The 23,949-nt window shown below is 40.0% G+C and overlaps 2 protein-coding genes across 7 annotated transcripts in view; both read left to right on the top strand.

Moving 5' to 3' along the window:
* Positions 1-1,054: 1,054 nt before the first annotated feature.
* si:dkey-14d8.1 (zinc finger protein 629) lies at positions 1,055-7,700 on the top strand. 2 transcript variants are annotated; one of them, XM_023290240.3, is made up of 7 exons: positions 1,055-1,244; positions 2,527-2,729; positions 2,924-3,016; positions 3,112-3,201; positions 3,364-3,474; positions 4,836-4,959; positions 5,126-7,700. In XM_023290240.3, exons 1-7 carry the CDS (start codon positions 1,211-1,213, stop codon positions 6,817-6,819), a joined length of 2,349 nt encoding a protein of 782 aa, XP_023146008.2. In that variant the 5' UTR covers positions 1,055-1,210; the 3' UTR covers positions 6,820-7,700. The 2 variants fall into 2 exon arrangements, with proteins under 2 accessions (XP_023146008.2, XP_023146006.2); XM_023290238.3 differs by having other exon boundaries at positions 3,109-3,201.
* A 1,301-nt stretch (positions 7,701-9,001) lies between these two features.
* The window catches only part of LOC111581859 (zinc finger protein with KRAB and SCAN domains 8-like), a 17,447-nt gene continuing 2,499 nt past the window's right edge, over positions 9,002-23,949 (top strand). For 2 of the 5 annotated variants that reach the window (XM_055006723.1, XM_055006721.1), the window contains exons 1-16: positions 13,952-14,093; positions 14,692-14,798; positions 14,931-15,038; positions 15,230-15,322; positions 15,465-15,575; positions 15,769-15,892; positions 16,522-17,153; positions 18,491-18,868; positions 20,259-20,612; positions 20,694-21,059; positions 21,443-21,645; positions 21,778-21,885; positions 22,077-22,169; positions 22,312-22,422; positions 22,945-23,068; positions 23,585-23,839. In XM_055006723.1, the coding sequence (XP_054862698.1) occupies positions 16,658-17,153; positions 18,491-18,868; positions 20,259-20,612; positions 20,694-21,059; positions 21,443-21,645; positions 21,778-21,885; positions 22,077-22,169; positions 22,312-22,422; positions 22,945-23,068; positions 23,585-23,839 (2,488 nt within the window). In that variant the 5' untranslated portion in view covers positions 13,952-14,093; positions 14,692-14,798; positions 14,931-15,038; ... (2 more) ...; positions 15,769-15,892; positions 16,522-16,657. Of the gene's footprint in view, positions 9,439-12,046; positions 14,094-14,691; positions 14,799-14,930; positions 15,039-15,229; positions 15,323-15,464; positions 15,576-15,768; positions 15,893-16,521; positions 17,154-18,490; positions 18,869-20,258; positions 20,613-20,693; positions 21,060-21,442; positions 21,646-21,777; positions 21,886-22,076; positions 22,170-22,311; positions 22,423-22,944; positions 23,069-23,584; positions 23,840-23,949 lie in introns of those variants that run through there. The other 3 variants (XM_055006722.1, XM_055006725.1, XM_055006724.1) reach the window with 3 other exon arrangements.

The raw sequence follows: 23,949 nt of genomic DNA, 5'->3' as shown, positions 1-23,949 counted from the left end.
CAGATGAGCAGTAAATTATCAGAGCTGTGTTTAAAGCTGAGGCATAAATGTTGCTGAAACTGTAATAAGCACCACAGTCTTATTCTGCTGCTCAGTTTCTGTGTTACACTGAAAATATCAGAATGATTCCGTTGGTATCAGTGGAGCTGGAACTGATTCTGCTAATGGCGCTAGGCTAATGGTAATGCTGAGAGCTTAGCTGTGCCCGTTAGCCCATGGCTAACGTTATCTGGAAAGGCAGATTAACCTTACCAGTTAAGAAGCACGGATACATACATACTATTAACTTTATTTTCAAAGTTTAACATTATTCTGACATTCCTCTGCTCTACTTTAACATCAATGTTACATAAAACATATTGCCGATTAAGAATTAATAGCCACAGACAAAAGATATAGCTTCACAATAACACTATTATCACTGATATATAAATTCTTGAAATAAAAATGACCACCAAGATGTTTAGCAAAGAATTTAAGCTAGCTAGCAGTGCTACAGCAAGCTAATATTTTGATAGGAGTTAACATAAAGTCAGCTACTTAGATAGTTATTATCTGCCCAGACAGATATTTTTTTTAAACTACTGGTTAGCTATTATTCTATTGTGTTAGATAATGGTGTACATATTTTATCAGACATTAGCAAGGTTACAATAATGGATAACCCATCATATAACTCTGATGTTAGCTAAAAGCCTGTAGATATATGTATATTCTGACAAGAAAAACAACACAGTGGCTTATTTTATATTGTCAAAATGTGACCGCAAACATCAAAATCATGTGTTTTGACTTTTGACATCATCTGAGAAAAGAGCTGAAATAAAAACTATGTCTAATGGTCAAGAGAATTATGGTGGACGGACCTCTTATCTTGGTTTATTTATGCTGTACACTAACATTTTCAACACTTTAAAAATAGCCTGTTGTGATTTTTAAGTGAATCCTAACTGTGATATTTCACATTGTGCATTTTGCAGCAGTTTCCTTCAGAACAAATTCAAATGTCGGTGCTTTTACTTTGTACAGGAACATCCGCCGGAGCGCTCAGACTTTTGTTTTGGAAAGCCGCTCCCAGCGGCCGCCATTATTCTTCGTGACTTGACGGTCGACATAAAGACGGTTTAACACTTTAAAACACTATATTTCTGTGTGAACCGACACATTCTCGTTCTGCCTGGTTCAGTCTGTTGAATTAGCGGCGGCACAAATGCACAGAATGGAGAAACGCTCCGATACAGCAGGTACGTTGCTAAGCTAACGCTAGCAAGCTAACAGTAGCTGCCGCCGAGTGTGGCGCTCAGAAAATAAGATGCAACGGAAAGACACTGGTTGCTGCGAACCGCTGTTTAGCAGTAGTGCAGCCACGTCTGTACTGTTATTGAAGGGGGATTTGTGGTCATTAACTAGCTAGCAAGCTTTACAGGGCTGTTCAGGTGGCTGGATTTCAAATTAAGTTCTCCATCCACTAATGCTCAGACCGGCTGCTGCACCGTGTTTATCAGCTATGATGGAGTAATAGTGTGATGGGCGAAGCGTCTGCTGGAAGTCTGAGTCTAACTTCAGCACTTTGGCGCCCATTCTCTTCATCTCCTTCCCAAACCCTCTGCAGCTTATCTGCAGAGTCAAAGCATGTCTTTAGCATCGACTGTATATGCTCAGTCACACTGCAGCGCCACCTACAGCTGCATGAAGCTCCTCTGAGTCCAGCTATGCATGAACCCTCTGAACCTCAAGCAGTTCCTGGTCATTTTGGTTTTTTGTGCTCCTGTCACATTTTACTCACTGCTGCTCATTGCATGCTGCTTTTCCTCTGTGGAACCGTCACAACTCTGACTACAAGTAGAGAGAATCCACACATGTCATCTGTGCAGTATGACAGTTATAATGCCATCAGTCATAAAAAGTTGAATCTATTTGAATGTTCTTTCTCCACAAAAAGAGAAAAAAGGAGCACATGCAGCATTTTCCAAAAGACCGCAGGTGTTATCAATTCTGTGACATGTAGATATTAATATGTTATACCTTAATTTTAACTTTATTTCATATTTTTTTCAAATTTGTGTGAATGCTGCCTACAGTTCAGCCTAGTTTTTTACAGAGTCTGGTTAGAGGAATGAGATTTGGTTAAGTTTCTCAATAAAATGGCGTGTAATTTGTTGATGGACTGACAGGAAGCTGAACATTTGATGATTGTTTTTGTTTTTACAGCTTCTGGTGCTGATTAATAGCATCATCTTGTTTGCTGTTTTTTATTTTCAGTAAACACATGTTAAACTGGTCATTTGGGAATCAGATGGTTAAACAAATGCAAACACAAGTTTTACAATCACTACCATGAACAGAGGGGGAGATTTACATTGTGTTTACTTTTTTAAGTTAATGGAACAGGGCATAGGATTGGTAATATCTTACTTTTAGTTCCAGAAAAGTTTTAGGTCTAGGACTGTGGGACTTTTCCCTGTATGCAACAAGCTCATTGCGTCATTTGTAAGCTTGTAAATTTTTTCCCCAACTCGCTTTCAGGAGGAGCTCTTCCGCTGGCCTCCCTTCGCCTCATGGCTTCTCCTCTGCAGCTGACCTACTCGTACATATGGCAGGTCATACGGCAGAGAAACGTGAAGCAGTATGTGAAAGTGGAGGAGTTTGTGACCATGGTGACACAGACTGTGCCCGAGGTCCTGAGTTTTAAGCAGACCGCTCAGCTGATCTTGGGTTTGAGAGCAAGGGTGAGAATTTGTTTTCACTTTTGTATCAAAAGCAGATATTATAGCAGTGTACTTAGTGGATAGAGACAAAGCTGACAGTAATCCACACCTTGCAAGAGTCAGGTTTAATTGCCACAAGCCTCTTTAACATCTAAGCTCTGTTTTCTCATAGGTTTCCACATTACTTGTGACTAATCTGTGCTTTTGTGCGATAGATCATTTTGGATTTGCTTCACAAGGAGGGCCAACCAGATGCCAAGGCTATTCAGTCCCTTATAAACAAACTGAAGGTCTCCACATCTTCAGGGGTAAGCATGCAAACTTTATTTTCCTTAGGAACATACACAGTTGCACCAGCTTCATGTTTACAATAGATTAGATTTGACCATCTTTGTTGCAGAAGGATGCAGAAGTGGAGAAATCTCAAACAAACTTCATGGTGCTGGTCCAGAATCTGCTTAAGAACCCTGCCGAGCGGAAACGCTTCTTCCAGGTGTCCACATCTGTCTTAATGTCATATTCAGTGGCTGTCATCACACGCATTTTTCATTTTAAATACACTTGCTGCTCATTTAGATGACATTTAACTCTGTTTTAATAACGTGTTCACAACTGCAAAGTCACAACATGGTGTAACATTATTCTGGCTCTGCAGGAAGTGTTTCCTGTTCAGTACGGCACAAAGTTTGACACAGCGCTGCAGACCTTGACTGCAGGCTTAGTATGCAAGCTGGAGCAACTCCTTCCTGTTCCCAATCTGTCCCAGGTATGCACATGACGTCATACATTATAGAATTTACCCCAGGGCAGACACAGAGATAGGTACTGAATTCTAGTGTTAAATGGAACGCAGGGCTAATTGATTAAAAATCAAAGTGTCACAGCGGAGAAATTACAAAAATACACATTTTAGCGCACCACTTCTGTTTGTAGTTCGTTTATGATGCAGTTTTACATTTCTTTATGATCACAGCTCTTCTTGTTCCATGCTGTAGCACTGTGGAGCATGCACAGAAACTCTTAGCAACAATTCAGGCATGCAGAGCAGGCTGTGCAACAGTGATGTAAGAAATTGAGTAAAAAACAAGAAATTAGAGATAAGCAACATAAATTAAACAAGTAGGGATAAATATATGTACAAATGTAGAACAAGTGATAAAATACGAATAAAAATAGACTAAAAGAACGAAAAAAACAACTTGGTAACATACTAGTACAAATATGAAATACTTAGTGAAAATACAAATGTACACAGGTGCAAATTGGTAGTGAGGTAGATACTTTACATAAATTGCAGAGTGCAAAATGGCTGAGTTCACAGAATGGAGGAGAGAACTAAATTGATGCTGACAGTTGCCACAAGTGCAACAAATCTTTTGTATGCAACGACGCCCCCAAAAAAGCAGTGTTGAAACATTTAGTAAAAGTTGATCACATATAGGCAGATAAATTCGAGTTTGAATGTCGGTGTTGGCAGTGGTAAAAGAAGTAACTGTTTTCTTAACCCCAGAAGTTTGTTTTTTAAAAAATAGTTGACAAAGTGACAGTTTATCAGAGCCAAAAACTGTAGAAACAGAAAGACATATCAAATGTTTCAATTTCTGTGACGCACCGTTCAGTTGTAAAATTTACTCATCCTGTATATAAGCCGAAAATTGTGATATTACATCAAATCACTGTATTCTACATGTTTAATTTTTTAAAAATGGCCAGAAATCAACTGTTTCCACCAAGTAGATTATGTAAAAATAAATAAATAAATAAATATAATATGCACACCAGTATCTAAAAAATAAAAACTCTGCAGTCCTCAGCACAGTGGGACAGTCATGACTGACTCAGCTGCAATCAAGAGTCAGCAAAAAATTCAGGGTCTTTTTGGCTGAACTGCAAACTGAGTTCACACAGAACAGACAGGAGTCGAGTGTGAAAACAACCTAAAATATTAAGTAGTAAATATCTTCAGTAGTAGAGTCACTATTTCTTTCCAGTGTTTTTCTTTGTTGTAAGAAGCCTTATAAAGAGTGTATACGAAAACATGCAAAATACTGTATGACCTAATAGGGTAAAATGAAATCTGCACTTCAAATGAATTCATTATTTCCCTTTCTTGCCTCTCAACTCCAGCTTGGTGCCATGATATCCTCAGATCCTGCTGTCCTGGAGGCATGTGGGGGCTTCATTCCTGACCAGGGTGACCTGAAGACTCTACTTCTACACCAGCAGGCCAAAGGACTCATTAGTGTTAAAGGTATACTGCAGGTTGTGATTTGATGAAAACCAGAAAATTTGAAATACGTCACTGAGTAATAAAGGCTTACCAAAACATCATTAGTGTAAACAAGGTCAACAGTCAGTAGATAAACCTGTTGAATACAGTGAACAAGTAATATACACAGCTTCTCCTTTTTCTACAGCTACCATCTCATCTTCAGTGGGCGACTGTGTGCTCTCTTCACTTGCATTCCGGCCCCAACCAGTAGAACCGCCGCCACCACCACCACCACCAGAATCACCAAAGCCATTGGAGGTCACCTTCAGTGAAACCAGCCAAGCCTCCCTCAGTGACGCAGAAGACTTGGGCATGATGTCAGATGACTCTGACAGTTCAGCAGCTCCTGTTACTAGACCTCAGCAAGGAGGAAAATCCAGCCATGAAGCAGCTGTTAGCATCGCAGCAAAAGATAAGAGAGTGACAATAACACCTCAGAAGGAGAATCTGTTGCCAGGGAAGAGTTCTACACCGGTTCAGTTGGCCATACCTCCTCAAAGCAGAGAGAACGAGGGAGCACCACCACCAGAAAAACCAGTACCCCCACAGCTGCCTGTAAAATCAATCCCTTTCAAGGTAGTTCCAGTGCCGATCAAAACTGTCTCCACCTCTCAGAATGCCGGCGGTGCAGCGACAAAAGATGGCCAGAAGCCCCAGACTCAGCGTGTCACGCTGCACCAGTGGGTGTCACAGATTGCTACTAACTCGCTGGCACTCCCGGCTTTACCACCGCTTCCTCCTGCCAGGTTCAGCGCTGCAGATGACATGAGGCCAAGCATACGACGAAAAAAGCAATTCAGGCCTCTAGCTGACAGATTTACTTGCAGCGTGTGCGATAAGAGCTTCCCCTATCAGTCCAAGCTGCTGGACCACGAGCGCATTCACACAGGAGAGAAGCCTTTCGTCTGCACGGCCTGCAATAAAAGCTTCCGAACACAAGCGTTCCTCAACAACCACCTGAAGACCCACAGCACGACGCGGCCCTACGCTTGCGGCCAGTGCGGCAAGTGCTTCATAAAACTGCAGAGTTTGACAAAGCACATGCTCGCCCACAGCGGCCAGAAGCCCTTCTACTGCAACATCTGCAACAAGGGCTTCACGCAGTCCACCTACTTCAAGAGACACATGGAGTGTCACACCAGTCAGATGACGTTTCCCTGCAAGCAGTGCAACAAAAGTTTCCCGACGGCGTTCAAGCTGTCAAACCACGAGCGCTGGCACACCAGAGATCGTCCTCACATGTGCGAGCGTTGCGGGAAGAGGTTCCTCGTGCCCAGCTTGTTGAAGAGGCACATGGGCTACCACATCGGCGACCGCCAGTATCTCTGCTCCCAGTGTGGGAAGACCTTCGTTTACTTCTCTGACCTGAAGAGGCACCAGCAGGACCACGTGCCCAAAGCAAAGATCCCGTGTCCCATCTGCCAAAAGAAGTTCTCCAGCAAGTACTGCCTGAGGGTTCACCTGAGGATCCACACCAGAGAGAGACCCTACCAGTGCACCATATGCGACAAGACCTTCACTCAGGTGGGAAATCTGAAGGTCCACATCAGACTACACACCAACGAGCGTCCTTACAGCTGCGACGTGTGCGGGAAGACCTACAAGCTGGCGTCCCATCTGAATGTCCACAAAAGGACTCACACATGCAAGAAGCCCTGGACGTGCGACACATGCGGGAAAGGATTCTCAGTCCCCGGCCTTCTGAAGAAGCACGAGCAGCTGCACACGAGGGAGGCTAACCCAGACTTCTCTGGCAAACGGAGGCACAAGGCAAAGCACAAGAAGCAGTCGCTCAAGAGGAAGTATGACGAAGAAGACGAGGGCAGCGACGATTATTAATCAAAGAAACACTTTGTAATGAAAAGTGGGGCTCAGATCGGGTTAATACTGATCATTGATAGAATTAAAAAAGGTTAAAGTAGAAAGCTACGGAACAGGCAACCATACAATTTTTAACTCTCTACCTTGTGGTTGATATTAAGCAACCGTGTGGTTTGGCCAGTGACCACACATTTTTAGTTAGAATTTGAGTTGTGTTGACCAGCTGCAACTAACAAAGTCCCTTGTTTTAGTGCTCTTTTTCATATAATAAGGTGATGTGACAAAGCAAATTTAGATTAAAAAGCTGCACAATAAGTTACATTTTGAGAAAAATAAGGTAGCAATAGCACATTTCTGATTACTTTCTGGTCTGTTTTTGGATTTAATCCTGATATAACGGTGAGCGTTGACCGTTTGAAAGTTGAGAAAAGTTTTCCAAGCATCATGCTTGTCCAGAGGCTGCTTTAATAGATGATCATTGTGTAAACAGTCCAAGTGTTTCAAAGCATGTGACCGTAGATCATGTCTCCTGTGTAATAAAAATGCTGTAGTGTCTCTGAAACATTGAAACTCGTTACCATGTCCTTGTTGTGGAAATTGTAGTGATGGAAAACTACTTTCACCACATGCTTTTTATTTTTTAATGCAACAATGAGCTGTAACCATTTCAGCAACTCTGCTTTTGTTTAGGCTGATTATTGCCTTCACCACAAAGTAACATTTACATTTGTTTTGTTAATATGCAGATGTGTGATGCGGTTGTGATGTGACGCCCATCTTTCCTTTACTTACTGTAGTGTGAGAAACCATGAACAGAACCCACTAAGTCATGTACCTGTTCTCTGTATTTTTCTTTGTTTTTGATGCTTTTCAGAAAAATAAACGCTCTTAGCCAAGAACTGTTTTCTTACTAGTGTACCATGTAAAATCCTTAGGCACTACACACCTAAGCAAACTGGGCATCGTAAGTTCTGACATGTTAGATGTTGGCTTATGATTAGTTGGTGTGGGAAGCATTCAGTCCTGCTACGCCTATAAAAGATGCATTAAAGAACATTAAATTATTGGGAAAAATGATTAACTTGCATCCTACCAACATATTTTGCATACAAAAACCACCGAATGAAGTAATGAAACAACCATCAGAGCAAAATATTACCTAATTTTGTCTCAAAACATTAGTTATGCAATAAACTTCCTTCAAGATATTGATTATTTTTGGAAAATTACAGTAAATTTTCATATTCTGTTGAAAGGAAGTTGTGCTTTTATGGAATTAAAACTGCAGCTTTTATCCCAACTGAACTAAATGAATGGATTCTCTCAAAAATCCTAATAATTCATATATTATTTATTTAAATTGCAAAATGTAGCTGTAGATGTTTTGTTTTATGTATTGTGTTGTATAATTACAGAACTTACCAAAAAAATTAAGTCAAAACTGAAAAAAGTGACAATAGCCATCTCCTATAAAATCAGAACATCGATAATAAAATGAGTTTTATTGACATATTTAACAGAAAACTTCATTTTCCCAGGTGGTCAGATTGTAAATCTTTACCCCGGTGTACTCTGAATTCAAATAAACACTGAAAGAATGGATAAATAACCTTCAAAACATATGGCAACACATTTTATTTTATTTATTATGAGTTGCTGTAGTCAGATAAGCTATCACAAAGCTATAGGCAGATCTTTTAGACTATTTTTAGTAATTTCTTTGGATAATTATGTTATTGGAGAGGCTCTGTCGCCTAAATTACCATTAAATTTATAAAAACAAGTTTCCAAGGCACACCTTTACACATACGTAAAGCTGATTAAATCATATAAATCACTTGAGAAATGTGGGTAGTAATATTTAATTTAAAAAAAATAAAAAATTACAATTGTGTAGTAAACTGAAAATGGGGCAAACATGTGGTTAAAATCTAAATACTGACACGCTTTTCGCCCACAAACGCGACAGCAATCCAGCACATAATAGCACATTTCCACTGGCCCGGCACGGCACTCCTCTGCCCCGCTATGCGAGCCAAACCGTTGTCGCACGGAGTTCACGTTCGCCTTCCCGGCCTCCGTCTCCGCCCACAGTCGAGCCAAACCGAGCGGTATCCAGGCAACGGCTCGAATTACGTGACGTGTGCCGGCAGGGGGCGGAGGGAGCGCCATTTTGAAAAAAAAGGAAGGAACAGAAAACTGAAAACACTCCACAGGAAGCGTTTCTGTGCTGTTCTCGGTTTCAGAAGCAAAAGGGAGGAAGAAAGAAGATGGAGCCGCAGATGACCTGGACCCAGGAAGAGACTCGGGCACTGCTGGGCGTGTGGTCAGAGGAGAAAATCCAGAGAGACCTGAAGGAGTCCTTCAGAAATGAGAACGTTTACAGGGAAGTGTCGGGCAGGCTGGCCACCATGGGGATGAACCGCTCTGCAAAACAGTGCAGGGAGAAGATAAAGAAGCTCAAACAGGAATACAGGAGGACAACACAGCACAGCGAGAGAAGTGGAGCCGTCAGAAGGTCCTTCAGGTGGTACGACACCATGGACGCCATCATGAACGACAAACCTGCTGCGACAGGCGACACACACGAGTCGGCCGCTATAATGCTCGAATTCATGATTTCAGATGTGGAGACAGGTCAGTTTTATACACTGCATGTTGTAAATAACTTAAAATACACTAAATAATGCAGCATAATATAGCAAATGATAACCAGAATGCACAACAAGTCTCATAAGGTCTTTTCAGACATAGGACCCTAGTATCTTGTATGCTAGCTGCGTGTCGCCCTGTCATGGTTTGGCCATAACCCAGATTTACACCTATGCAATGACAAGTCAATATAACTTTCTCAGACATGCACAGAAGGTGGTTGTTATTAAATTTGTACGGTTATTTAGTTGCCATTTTAGTGATATCCAGTCATTTTTTTTTTATTAGTGATTGTTTCCATAATACATAATTATGGAATGTGTAAAGCCATGATCTTAATGAACATAAAAAACTTTTTTTTAAATTAACTTTTAATAAAAATGTATGCAAGATATATCCCATGGACTTCAAAAGTCCCTCTATTATATATTGACCCCGGTAGTATTAAGTTTCAACTAGTCACATTAATGAAAGGGCATGCAAAAGCAGCATGCTTCAAGATGTGCAAAGTGATTTCATAGAGTTTTCCACGTTTCAGCACCGATATTGGTCTATTAACATCACATGACAGCCAGTGCAAATGACACAGCTTGTCTGCCAAAATCAGAAAACATCTTTAACTTCACCCCACATTTTTACATCTGTTACAAACTTTCACATTCATAAAAATAGAAACAGACTAATTAAAAACAAGCTTAACTGCTTAGAACCAAAAGCTTTTTTATTTAATTTTTTTCCACCTACAACACATAAACAGGAGCTAAAGTTTAGTTTGTTGCCTCCAGCTGTTTGTAGGAGCTTATCTTCTGAGTTTATTAAATACCTGCAGCATCACATAGTAGTAGGATCCAAGTGAGTGTCTTTAATGCAAGAGAGTTGCACACATTTGTACATATGGAGCAACAGTCCCAGTAACTTCATTAAATACTTATAAATTAACCCTCACATTGGAGACGGTACCAGTCCAGATCAGGCTCTACAACAAGTCACACTTTGTCCGCTTCTCTATTTCAGATGGAGAAATCACAGTTCATCACCTGCAGTTAAAGGTGGAATTCTGAGATGTTGGGATATTTTGTAAAGTAGTAGTTAGATTACCCTGCCTATGATTTTCAGTGCATAGGAAATCATAAATACATGAAGCAATTAGTTATTTGGACAGTTTGATAAGCTTGCCATTTATTGTAGTGTTCTTTTTTCACAGTTTTTAAGTAAACTTGTCTGCACTTTCACTCAGTTAATTTGAATTAATTTATCTTCTATTTTATTGTATAGTTTAGTACTTATATGCTCTCATTTTTAAAATGTGTTGTCTTTTTTTAAGCTCTTTTAATCAGTCTTAATTGTTCTTTCTATATGTGTGCACCTCATCCAACTTGTTGATACTGTTTTTGAGGAATTTAAGTTGCATTTTTAGAATGTTTTATAATATTACACTTTTTTCTACCTGTAAACACTTTGAATAACCTTTGTGCATGATAAGGTGCTATAAATACCTAAACTTGTTTGCTTACTATTACTGCATTTTTGTGTAGAAAGCATGACTCGAGGTACTGACAAATATCTCATTGTGTACTGAGGCCGTCTTTGTGACTGTGATGGATATTTCTGAATGAAGCCATGAAGGAAATGAATGTACTATTGACGTGAAGTCAACAATGTTATGTATCCCATGTCTGAAAAGGGCTAATATCTCCTGTGAAAAGACCTGCTGCAGAACTCGACATCATATGTTCAATACCAATAATCAGTGTCAGCATCTGTTATTTAATATAAAGCAAAGGTTTTGTGGAATTGTCCAGTTTTAGTGGTATGTCTTGTTACTGGGATTCTATTTTTGGCTCTATTCTTTTCATTTCAGCTCATTTCACTATTTTAGTACTTGTTCTGAGACACCTAGACGCTCTTGATGTTCAGTCACAAAGCCAGCAGTCAATATTTGGTTCGTGTGGAGCACACTGCCAGCTTTGATTTGGCTCAGATGCCACAAAACAAACACACCTGAAGTTACTCCTATTTATACAGCATAATATTTGTGAAAAGTCTGAGAACAAGCCAAATGTGATTCATTTGGGGGACTGCTGTAGCAAAACTCACCAATATTTAGCGATTTTGGCAGGTACACTCTGTCTTTTGCGCTCTCTGTGATGGTTTTCAACCAATGTTGGAGCTGAATTGGGCCAAAAGTCACTTTTATGTGCTTTTCCATTAATGTGACGGCATGCATTTGAGACTGTTGAAATATGAAAATGTTACTAATCTAGTGAGAGTGCCCTCGTGTCTTTTGCAGATAAGTGACCAGGGTGCTTATTCAGATATTAAACCAACATATTCAGATGCTGTCAGATTCAGGGAAAGGAGTTCATGTCCAAAAGAGGGTATAGTCCGGTTTTTAATCCCACGGTTACAACACCATTCCCCACTTTCAAGGTGTGCTACGTGGAGCGTAAATAGTTTATCAGAGTAGTTTCCTAAATAAATTATAAATTTACGTAAATATTATACTGTTATTGTATGTGTTGAGGTAAACAACCTGGTAGATTAGTGTAACATTTAACTAAGATTTATTCACTCAGATGTTTTTCTCTTGCAGATTCACCCACTATGACAGACTTTCCTGAAAGCTGCACTACATCAGGCCATGTTCTACCATTTACTGTGCCTGATCCAACACCTGGTTCCATGGAGAACCCACAAGTACCTGATTTCTACTCTGTTCAACTAGAAGACTGTGATGGTCCCTCTACAAGCTCCGCAGTGACCTCCACGGAAGTGCAAACACTGATCAAAGGCAAGTAGTCAGCCAGCCACGTAGGGAGGATGAAAGGTATGTAAGTTATAGACAAGGTGGCTCATACTGTCAAATTTTCTAAGTAGCCTCGATATAAAAAACTATTAAACATTACTAGTAGTCTCTTTATATGGTCTGAAAGGTGCTTTTATTTCAAGAACACAAGCATTACTAGTAGTGAAATCTAAAGCATGGCAGTCTCTCAAAAGCAATTAATGAAGTCTTTAGATAAATGCATAATTCAGTGTTTTTCTTGGCTCAGAAACGGCCATGGCAGTAAGCATGATGAGTCTGCCTACAGCAAAGGCAATGAGTCTGTGTTACCACATCTGACAGAAATCTATGCCTTTTCCTTTATCTGGCCATTAGATAAACTAAAATTTGAGAACCAAATTAACAAACTGGTTAAAACATTGAATTATTATTTTTTATTGTTGATTCTTATCAATTTAGTGCTTTTGATTGTCATTTAACTCTAGCTAAAGCCTCTTGGGGGGGACGCCAATGTTCATTTTCAGAGTCTGACAGCTTTACCATTAGCATGGATATCTCTGTCTTCACATTTTGTCATCTCTTTACAAACACGGATGAAGTGAAGCGTGATATCAGAGTTGGTAGGTCCAAATGTTCAGATATTTGGATATTCGGGTCCTGCCCTAGTTTAGACTTGATTTTTGATGAAGAACTATTTTTGATTTTTGAGTGCCAAACTTCTGCCCTTAATTACAAAAATATTTTGGGTATTTATGAATCAGTTTAGACTTGTACAAGATAAGAATGCAGGTTCATATATCTAAACTTTTTCTACATTTGTCCCTAAGAGAAGGTGCTCTAAACTGCTAGTAAAACATCATGTTTAACGTTAATTAACTTCACTCAAGTAAGCTTTTCAAATGTACTTTTTAATGAACCCAGCAAACAAGTCCTCTGCGGAGGAGGCAGAGCCTCAAGACTCGGGGAAATCTTGAGCTTTGGCTAGTGACCAAATGAACAAGATTGCAGATACAAGCAGCTGAAATGAGCTTCCTCCGTAGGGTGGCTGGGCTCAGCCTTAGAGATAGGGTGAGACGCTCAGACACCCGGAGGGAGCTCGGAGTAGAGCTGCTGCTCCTTCACGTTGAAAGGAGCCAGTTGAGGTGGTTTGGACGTCTGATTCGAATGCCTCAGGGGAGGCTTGCCTTGGAGGCTTTCCGAACACGTCCGCCTGGGAGGAGACCCCAGGGCAGACCCAGAACTTGTCGGAGGGATTATATATCATCTGGTCTGGGAACGCCTCAGGATCCACCAGGAAGAGCTGGAAAGCGCTGCTACGGGGAGGGACATCTGGAATGACCTGCTTTGTCTGCTGCCTCCGCGACCTGGCCCCAGATAAGTGGAAGAAAATGGATGGATGGATGGATGGATGGATGGATGGATGGACTTTTTAATGTGTTATATTGACTTGATAAATTATGTTGTGTTTCTTTCACAGATACACCCTTGTGTTGTTGGTCAAATACAGAGGTCCAGGCATTGTTGACGCTTTGGGCAAATCCTGCAGTTCAACAAGAGCTTCTCCTAAACGTGAGAAATAACAGAGTTTACACTTACCTCAGTGCCAAACTCACATCACTTGGATTCAACAAGGCACCAAAGAAGTGTAGGGAGAAAATCAAAAAACTGAAGCAGGAGTACAAGAGGATCAAGAACGGTCATCACATGGGTGGGAGTAGCAGTGTCTGGTTTTCCATTATGGATGAAGTCCTCAGTTCCCAGACTGCAGCAGTGAAACATTCAGAAACAGCAGATCCTTCCTCCACAGAGTCCTCTCTACCCACTCAGTCAGTTCTCTTGGATGTCAACACGGATGGTGAGTGGAATCTTAACTAGAAACCAAGTAAATGCAGATTTGTTTTTTGTCCCCAGCTGAAGGTTGTTCTTTTCTTCACACATTTGGCTGGTAGAAGTTGGATCAGCAGCAGAAAGTGGAGCTTTCTCCAATGCCTTGGGCAGAAACTGATTTTTATTACTGCAAATCTAATTGCTGTTACTAGTAATTGCCATCGATATCAGCCCTGACAAACACATATCAGTCGACCTCTCTTGTTAGGCCTTTTAACTCTTCTGCTCTTTCCACATGGAACTTGTCATTGTTTTTCAAATCGCGTTTCGATCATTTCAAATGAGATAAAACACAGTGTGGGGAATATTGTCTTTATCATGTTGTTTTATCTTTTAAAAAATATTTACTGATCAACGTCATGCTTACATTTTATGTTTTCCCTGTGTCTACATGATGTGTGTTGTGTAGTTTTTCTGAATTGTTGGCAATTTGTTGGAATTACTTGGCTAAACCAACGTTATTTTAAATTGTAAAGTTTAAATGATAAAAACATCCCTGAACCATAGACTGTATTAAATGTCAACCTCATTATCATTTTTTTTTTGTTTTTAATGTATTTTCACAGATGAATCCCTGTAGGTGGAGGAGCTGGTGAGGTTGGTGACGGAGTTAGTTCCAGAGCTTCTGACTCCCAGAGAGAAAGTACAGCTCCTGCTCAGACTACGAGCAAGGGTAGGATGTTTTCAAGCATCAGTGGTTTTTATATTGATGTACAAACTAAGAGGAAAACACATTGTTAAGATGTAGATCATAAGAAAACCAAACCAAAATGTATGACCAAGCTCTTGTAAATGTGTGTTTCAGCTTGTGCTGGAGTTGTGTCTCAATGAGAGCACAGCCAACCTGCTGAATATCCAGCCCCACCTGAAGGTCATTGAAGACCTCACAATAAGCTGCAGCTCTGATCAGGAGGTACGTCGTTCAAATACTGACATACAAGCAACTTTCAACTGAAATATCCTGCACACAATATGTCATACAAATAACTTAACATTTCTAAGTGGGTCTTTGAATTTGATGGACACATTTTTTGCAATAATTGAATTATTGTTTGTGGACCAACATTTTTAATGTTATCTTCTCTGTTTTTGATCCATTGATAGGAGTTGGAGGAGTTGGAAAAATCAAAGTCGAACTTTAGGGAGGTTGTTCATACTTTGCTGGAGGACACGGATAAGAGAAAGACGTTTTTCAAGGTCAGACACTCTTAACAGAGCTACGATAATTTACATGTTTTGGAGAGCAGGCTGCTGTATCAATAGCCACATGGGATTTATCACTGTATTAATACTTTGTATTGTGTACAGATGTAATGTTTCACATTCCTCTTTTTTCCAGGAAGTCTTTCCCATCCACTATGGCCAAGAATATGAAGTCACATTGCACACATTGGTGTGGAAATTTATCTCCAGACTGGACAATCTGTTGCCTATCCCTGATATTAAGCAGGTAAGTTACAGGATATTGTTCAGTCTTAATCAGAGACCTTGGTTTAATATGACTTAAAATGTACCAAATTGATGGATGCCATCATCAGTGTGCTGTATACATAAATGTTAATTTGAATCTTATACTGAATTTTTGTTTGTTTTGTTGTCTTTCCACTACATGTTCATTAATGTATTTTTCATATCCTTTACAGACTGCAGAGTGGCTCAGCACCAGTCCCTCTATTATGGAGGAATGTGAACGGCTTGTTTTGGAACCAAATCAGCTGAAGGCGCTACTTCACTTCCATCAGCAACAGTCAGGAAACTCAAACAAATGTAAGTCATTTACAACAATGTTTTGTAAAAGCAGTAAAAGCCCTGGACCACCTCACAATATCAAACAGTTCTTAAAAGATGCAAGGTAAACATTTCACAAAATATTTACTGAAGTTAAAAATGACTTTGGTGTTAGAGTTTTTTGCACAGACACGTCAGTATAAAGCCAGTGGTGTTTAAGTGGTCAAACCCATCGGAATATAACTGGAATGCCAAGAGATACGTTGTTTTTGTTTTTCCTGCAATTTAATTACATTTTGAGCAAGAAAAATGCTTCTTACAATCAAATCAATCAAATCAAATCAAATGAAGCTTTATTGTCATTTTGATGATGTCAAGATGAGAGAGCGTTTCTCCAGGATTCAAACACCAGATCAGCAGTTCAGTATTCTGACAGCTTGGGGAACGAAGCTGTTTATCATTTCCCCTTTCCCCTTTCCCCTTACCTGCAACAAAATCACTTTCTTTGCCAGAGCTAAGTAAAAACAAAATTAGATATTGATAAGTTCGGAGCCAGAGCTTAGCTTTTCCACTAGCATCTACTTGGCTCGACCGTACTCGGTTTGTGAAGTTTTCCATCAGAATGCTGTAATTAGTAACATAACTACTCGATAATGTGACGTCCACAGAGTGCAGGCCACTGATTGGACAGGAAGTGACGACACAAGTCAGCGACTTCTTCATGAAACCCAAACCCGCCATTTTTAAAAGAACTGGCAACAGCGACGGTACAGTGCTCTTCACGGAACTTGGCAAAATTTGACTATGGCGACCAAACCTGTACAGTGGGCGATGTTAGAGGTCGAGACGTTTCTGTCTTTGGTGGCGGACCAAAGAATACAGAGGGAGCTGGACGGTGCGACCCGCAACGCGAAAATATATCAGGAGGTCTCGGACCGGATGGCCGCCCACGGATACAGAAGGACATTGAAGCAGTGTCGGGAGAAGCTGAAAAAGCTCAAAAGCGACTATCGGTCCATCAAGGACAGCCATGGCCGAGGTGAGTCAAACCGGAGGCATTGGAAGTGGTTTGACCGAATGGACGCCATTTACGGGCACCGACCGGCGAGCAATGGGAGGGAGAGTGGCCTCGAGACCATAACGGACGACAGGGACCAAAGAGGGGAGCTGAGGTGCAGCGGCAGTGGTCGGCCAGAAATGAGACCGGCGAACCAAGCAACGAGGTCTCTGAACTCTCCCACAGCCTTGCTGGAGTCGATGGTCGACGGGTCCTCAGTGCAGACCCCCGACCCTGATCCTGGTAAGTTTTATTTCTCAAACACCCTGCTGTTAGCCTACTATGAATAGCTAGCTACAATAGCTCCACATCAATATTATGAACGTTTCGCCAGCTAACGTGGTCCAGGCACAGTAGCAGTGATCAGAGGCTGGCGTTAACAATTGTTTGCTAGCCAGTTAGCCGCTGGTTAGCTAACAAACAATGAAACAACCGCCTTTTGAAACCTGAGAAAAGCAGCAGCAATATTTCATTACAAGACCTGTATTCAAAACCTCCCACGTTGTTGCACAATGGAGCATTTAATCATATTACTGAGCTATATAGTCATCATTTAAATGAACTGAAATTGTAATTTATGTGTTGATTATGTTTTGTATCATTAATACAAGTCTAAAAAAACGGAATTGAAATGATAAAATTAACACAGTGAAGTTAAGATTACTCGTAATGTGCAGCTATGTTCAGAATTTCAAGGTAAAATGCTGATTGTTCTGTGGTTTTTCAGCTTTGCACGTGGAAATTCAATGCATTTATTTCTTAAACACAGATCTTTTTGTTGGTTTTTAGTTGTTGCTCAAATAAAACAAGGCATTTAGCACTGTTGGACATTATGAGAGGTATTTTTGTCACACTTTCTGACATTGTGTGTACAAAGCAATAATTAATGATGGTCCCTCTACAAGCTCTGCAATATAAAAAAATATTTACCATTAGTAGTGGTTTATTTATATGATGTGAAAGGTTCTTTTATTTCAAGCACACAATCACTACTAGTAGTGAATTCTAAAACACCGCATTCTCTCAAAAGAAATTAATAAAGTTTTTAGATAAATGCATGATTCAGTGTGTTTCTTGGCTCAGAAACGGCCATGGCAATGACCATTATGAATCCGCCTACAGCAAAAGCAGTGAGTCTGTTTTACATTATCTCACATAAATCTATGCCTTTTCCTTTATTTGGCCATGAGATAAACTAATATGTGAGAACCCAATTAACAAACTGGTGAAAATGGATAGATTGGTGACAGGCTAAATGCTGCAGAATAAATAAGGGTAGGAATATCCAGGAATATCAGTCTCATGATTCAGTTTAGACTTGATTTTTGATCAGGAACTATTTTTGATTTTTGAGTGCCATGCCGCTGCCCTTGTTGAGAAAAATACTTTGGGTATTTATGAATCGATTCAGACTTGTACAAGATAAGAATACAGCTTGATATATATAAACTTTGTCCCTGAGAAAAGGTGTACTAAACTGGTAGTAAAAAATCATGTTTAATGTTAATTCACTCCACTCAAGTACACTTTTAAATGTACTCTTTAATGTGCTGTATTGACTTGATAAGTTTCTTTCACAGATACACCCATGTTTTCTTGGTCAAATACAGAGGTCCAGGTGTTGTTGACGCTTTGGGCAAATCCCGAAGTTCAACAAGAGCTTCTCCCCAATGTGAGAAATGAGAAAGTTTACACTGACCTCAGTGCCAAACTGACATCACTTGGATTTAACAAAGAACCAAAGCAGTGCTGGGAGAAAATCAAAAATCTGGAGCAGGAGTACAAGAGGATCAAGAACGGTCATCACATGGGTGGGAGTAGCAGTGTCTGGTTTTCCATTATGGATGAAGTCCTCAGTTCCCAGACTGCAGCAGTGAAACATTCAGAAACAGCAGATCCTTCCTCCACAGAGTCCTCTCTACCCACTCAGTCAGTTTCCTTGGATGTCAAAACAGAAGGTGAGTGGAATCTTAACTAGAAACCAAGTGAATGCAGATTTGTTTTTTGTCACTAGCTAAAGATTTTTCTTTTTCTTCACACATTTATTTCATTTAGGCCGTTTGAAAAAGCTACAGCAAGGCAGGTAGAGGATGTATCAGCAGCAAAAAGTGGAGCTTTCTGTAATGCCTTGGGCACAAAATGCAGTGCGTGAAGTACTGCTTTAAAATGAAAAGACTTTTCACCAGCCTCAGCTCCCAGTGCATGTTATTAGGCAAAAATTTCAGGTCTAGTATAGACTCTTGTATATCAACCATAGTTATACATGTTACTGTTTCACAGCGAAGTAGCGTTCAGTGCTCTAGTATTGGTGATTTTGACATCTGAGTCATCTCACAGCTCCAGTGTTAGGACATTTTAGGACCTCATTGTTTTATTGATTTTCTTAAACCAAATTCCAATTATTTTAATTTAAAAAAAATGCTACTTTGGCCCCGATGCAGCTGTCTTTCAATGGATGTTTGTGTCTGAGTTTGTGCCATTCCAAATTTTGTTGTCAAGACTTTTAATACCACAAATCTAATTGCTGTTGCTAATAACTGATCGATATCAGCCCTGACAAACACATATCAGTCGACCTCTCCTTTTAGGCTTTTCACTCTTGTGATCCTTCCACACGGAAATTGTCTTCGTTTTTGTCAGGAAAATTCCTCTTGGAGTCCTGACTGCTCCAATTCAAACCAAGTCAAAGCAATATTTTACTTGCAGCAAGGAGTCAGCATGCACAGAATACAGTCTGAGCAAGTGACTGAAAATATGTGGAAACAGTTTAGCTTTTATACAGGCACATAAACAAGTTACATTACCATGAGTTACAGGACAATTTTTTTGCAGTTGTATTATCAGCTTCTGAGCAGCCAGTTTCAACCTGCTGCTTGCAAGACCAACTTGTTATATTTTCATGGTCAAAGTTAATCATGGAAATTTACTGAGTGCATTCGTTGATGTGAGTTCACAGTCACACAGTTATACAGTAGTTTGAAATCATAAAGAGCATTTAATCATAACATTTTTATCACAATTTTATAACAGTTTTTCAAATCGCGTTTTGATTGGTTCAAATGAGCTAAAACACAATGTGGGGAATCTTGTCTTTCTCATGTTGTTTGACTTTTAAAAAATATTTGCTGATCAACATCATGCTTACATTTTATGTTTTCCCTTGTGTCTAAATGATGTGTGTTGTGCAGTTTTGCTGCATTGTTGGCAACCTGTTGGAATTACCTGGCTAAAACAAGGTTTTTTTAAATTCTAAAGTTTAAATGATAAAAACATCACTGAAATATAGACCGTATTAAATGTCAACCTCATTATCCTTTTTTTTTTTTTGTTTTTAATGTATTTTCACAGATGAATCCCTGTGGCTGCCAGATGAAATCCAAGTGCTGATGACCCTCTGGGCACAACCCAACATTCAGAAACAGCTTCTCACCTCAGCAGCCAACAATGAAGTTTTCACATATCTCAGCACTGAACTGGCTTTGGTGGGATTTACCAAGACGTCACATCAGTGCAGTCTGAAAGTGAATAACCTTAAAGAGGAGTACAAAAGAATCAAACAATTGGGACTATCTGGGGATGTTAAAGGTGACTGGTTTATTATTTTGGATAGTGTCCTCTGCCCTGATGGAGAGAAGTTGAAAGAGAAGGATTCATCTATGGTGCTAACAGAACCTAAATCACCAGCTGACAAGCGTGTGAATGGTATGTTGTCTTAATCTTAACATGTTGAGCTGAATCTCAAGAGGTGTCACTGTACTTATTTTCTTCCTTTTCTTTAACCAGAGCAAGCTGTTTGGACATCAGATGAAGTGAAACTGCTGCTCACTAGATGGGCAGAAGAGAGCGTCCAGCAGCAGCTCAGATCCACTAAGAGAAATGAGAGAGTGTTCGCTCAGCTGAGCTCAGAACTGGCCACTCAGGGCTTCGATAAGACCACCAGCCAGTGCAGGTCAAAAATACAACTGCTGAAACAAAAGTACAAAAGGATTAAGGAGCAGAAGGACTCTAAAAAGCAACAAAGCAGATGGTTTGTAATCATGGATAAAGTCCTTGGCAGCTGCAAGTCAGAGGTTGTAGCAGCTGAAGGCACAGATCTGGAGCATCCATCTCTGCAGGCATCACAGCAACACATACCTGAAACAGCAGAAGGTAAAATAAGCACTTGATTTTTCACTTTCCAGTGGCCTGCAACAGTAACTGATTTATGGTGCTTTTGGAAATATGAGATGTCAGACTCCGGGGAGTTCACAGTTGTTTTTGTAGTTACTGGAGCAAAGATGACAGTATAGCTTTTCCGTGAAACTGAGGCAGATAAATGCGATAATTGCTGATTATTGCTGTCTGATGTGATTTTTTAAAATATAACTTTCTAAAGAATTTGTTGAAGTTACAAGAAACAAGTGAACTAGTTGAATCATTGCCATTACAGACTTGCAATCGTAATATTTACATATCAATGTATTTTGAAAACCCATGCACATTTGTTTGAGTGATTTCAATTGTTAATTCAATCTTTCTAATCCCATTTGCAGGTTGCCATTTGTCCATCTCCTCATTGTGTCTTCTGGTTCCACACCTGCGTCTGATGAGTGCCTTTGCCTGGCAGGTGGTCCAGTGTCGTAATGTGGTACATTATGGAAAGGTGGAGGAGCTGGTGAGGTTGGTGACGGAGTTAGTTCCAGAGCTTCTGACTCCCAGAGAGAAAGTACAGCTCCTGCTCAGACTACGAGCAAGGGTAGGATGTTTTCAAGCATCAGTGGTTTTTATATTGATGTACAAAATAAGAGGAAAACAAACTGTTAAGATGTAGATCATAAGAAAAACAAACCAAAATGTGTGACCAAGCTCTTGTAAATGTGTGTTTCAGCTTGTGCTGGAGTTGTGTCTCAATGAGAGCACAGCCAACCTGCTGAATATCCAGCCCCACCTGAAGGTCATTGAAGACCTCACAATAAGCTGCAGCTCTGATCAGGAGGTACGTCGTTCAAATACTGACATACAAGCAACTTTCAACTGAAATATCCTGCACACAATATGTCATACGAATAACTTAACATTTCTAAGTGGGTCTTTGAATTTGATGGACACATTTTTTGCAATAATTGAATTATTGTTTGTGGACCAACATTTTTAATGTTATCTTCTCTGTTTTTGATCCATTGATAGGAGTTGGAGGAGTTGGAAAAATCAAAGTCGAACTTTAGGGAGGTTGTTCATACTTTGCTGGAGGACACGGATAAGAGAAAGACGTTTTTCAAGGTCAGACACTCTTAACAGAACTACGATAATTTACATGTTCTGGAGAGCAGGCTGCTGTATCAATAGCCACATGGGATTTATCACTGTATTAATACTTTGTATTGTGTACAGATGTAATGTTTCACATTCCTCTTTTTTCCAGGAAGTCTTTCCCATCCACTATGGCCAAGAATATGAAGTCACATTGCACACATTGGTGTGGAAATTTATCTCCAGACTGGACAATCTGTTGCCTATCCCTGATATTAAGCAGGTAAGTTACAGGATATTGTTAAATCATAAGCTGCGTGTCCACTAGATGTGTTTATCTCACATGTAAACATGCTGCATCTGAAAATCACCCACATGGTGGGTGGTCACTAGTGGGCCACTACGTGGTCACATGACAATGCCTTCAACAGATGCATTGGACCAACATGGCGGCTCGGCTGCAAACTTTCTCTTTATTTCGAAAACACTTCAGCGAGAAGTATTTCTGAAAGCATTTGAAACGAGACCGCAACCAGACCAGCCTGCATCGTGATGTGTTTCACAGACAATGAATGGGATGCAGGAAATTGAGGGATCTAATGGACATGTACCTTTAATCAGAGACCTCTGTTTAATATTACTTAAAATGTACCAGATTGATGGATGCCATCATCAGTGTGCTGTATACATAAATGTTCATTTGAATATCGCTTCGTTATGTGACTCAAGAAGATGTTGAATTTTTGTTTGTTTTGTTGTCTTTTCCACTACATGTTCATTAATGTATTTTTCATATCCTTTACAGACTGCAGAGTGGCTCAGCACCAGTCCCTCTATTATGGAGGAATGTGAACGGCTTGTTTTGGAACCAAATCAGCTGAAGGCGCTACTTCACTTCCATCAGCAACAGTCAGGAAACACAAACCAATGTAAGTCATTTACAACAATGTTTTGTAAAAGCAGTAAAAATCCTGTGACTGTGGTGTTGGAGTTTTTAGCACAGAAATGTTACAAATCTAGTGGTTTTTAAGTGGTTAAACCCATCGGAATAAAACTAAACTGGAATGAGAAGAGATATGTTGTTTTTGTTTTTCCTACAATGTAATGACATTTTGAGCATACTGAACAAGAAAAATGCTTCTTATAATACATTTAAAGACAATATTTATGTCACAAATCTTAACAGCACACATTTAGTTGCAGGTTTAGGACTACAACAGTAGGATGTTTTAGTAACCTTGTTGAAATTCTGCAATAAAATCTGACCAACAGAGTTGCTATGGCTGCATACAAAGTAATAGTAAGCCCACTGAGTCCTCTGCTGCTGGCTCTTGCTATAGCTGTAACCTTTAGCTTGCTAGCTCATATCTTTAGACACTTTGTGTACAAAGATTGTTGTTTTCCCCTCTCTGAGTATTCTATAAGATGTTTGTTTTTTCTCACAGGCTTCTCTCAAGCACAGAATATGTTTTTGCCTACACTGTCTCTTCACTCCAAAGCAAACTGGAAGCAGCTTGCTTCAGAGCAACAGGAAATGTTAACAGATGATGAAGAGCAGTTTGATTACAGTGAAGATGAAGAGCCAGTGGAGGAAAACCAACATGACAATGAATCAACTGTGGAGGACTGTAGTAAAGGAAATGAAGACCTGACATTAAAAGATGAACAAAGGAATGGCATGATGACTGCAACTGCCCCAAGTATGCAAACATCCAGTTTCTGACACTGTTAAAAATAACAGCTTCCCACTGAATTCCATATTCACATGTCTGTTTATTTGTTTGAGCATCTGCTGTAATATTGCTCAGAC

The sequence above is a fragment of the Amphiprion ocellaris genome, chromosome 21 (genome assembly GCF_022539595.1).
Source record: "Amphiprion ocellaris isolate individual 3 ecotype Okinawa chromosome 21, ASM2253959v1, whole genome shotgun sequence".
NCBI classification, from domain to species: domain Eukaryota; kingdom Metazoa; phylum Chordata; class Actinopteri; family Pomacentridae; genus Amphiprion; species Amphiprion ocellaris.
This window is presented reverse-complemented; position numbering and strand designations above follow the sequence as displayed.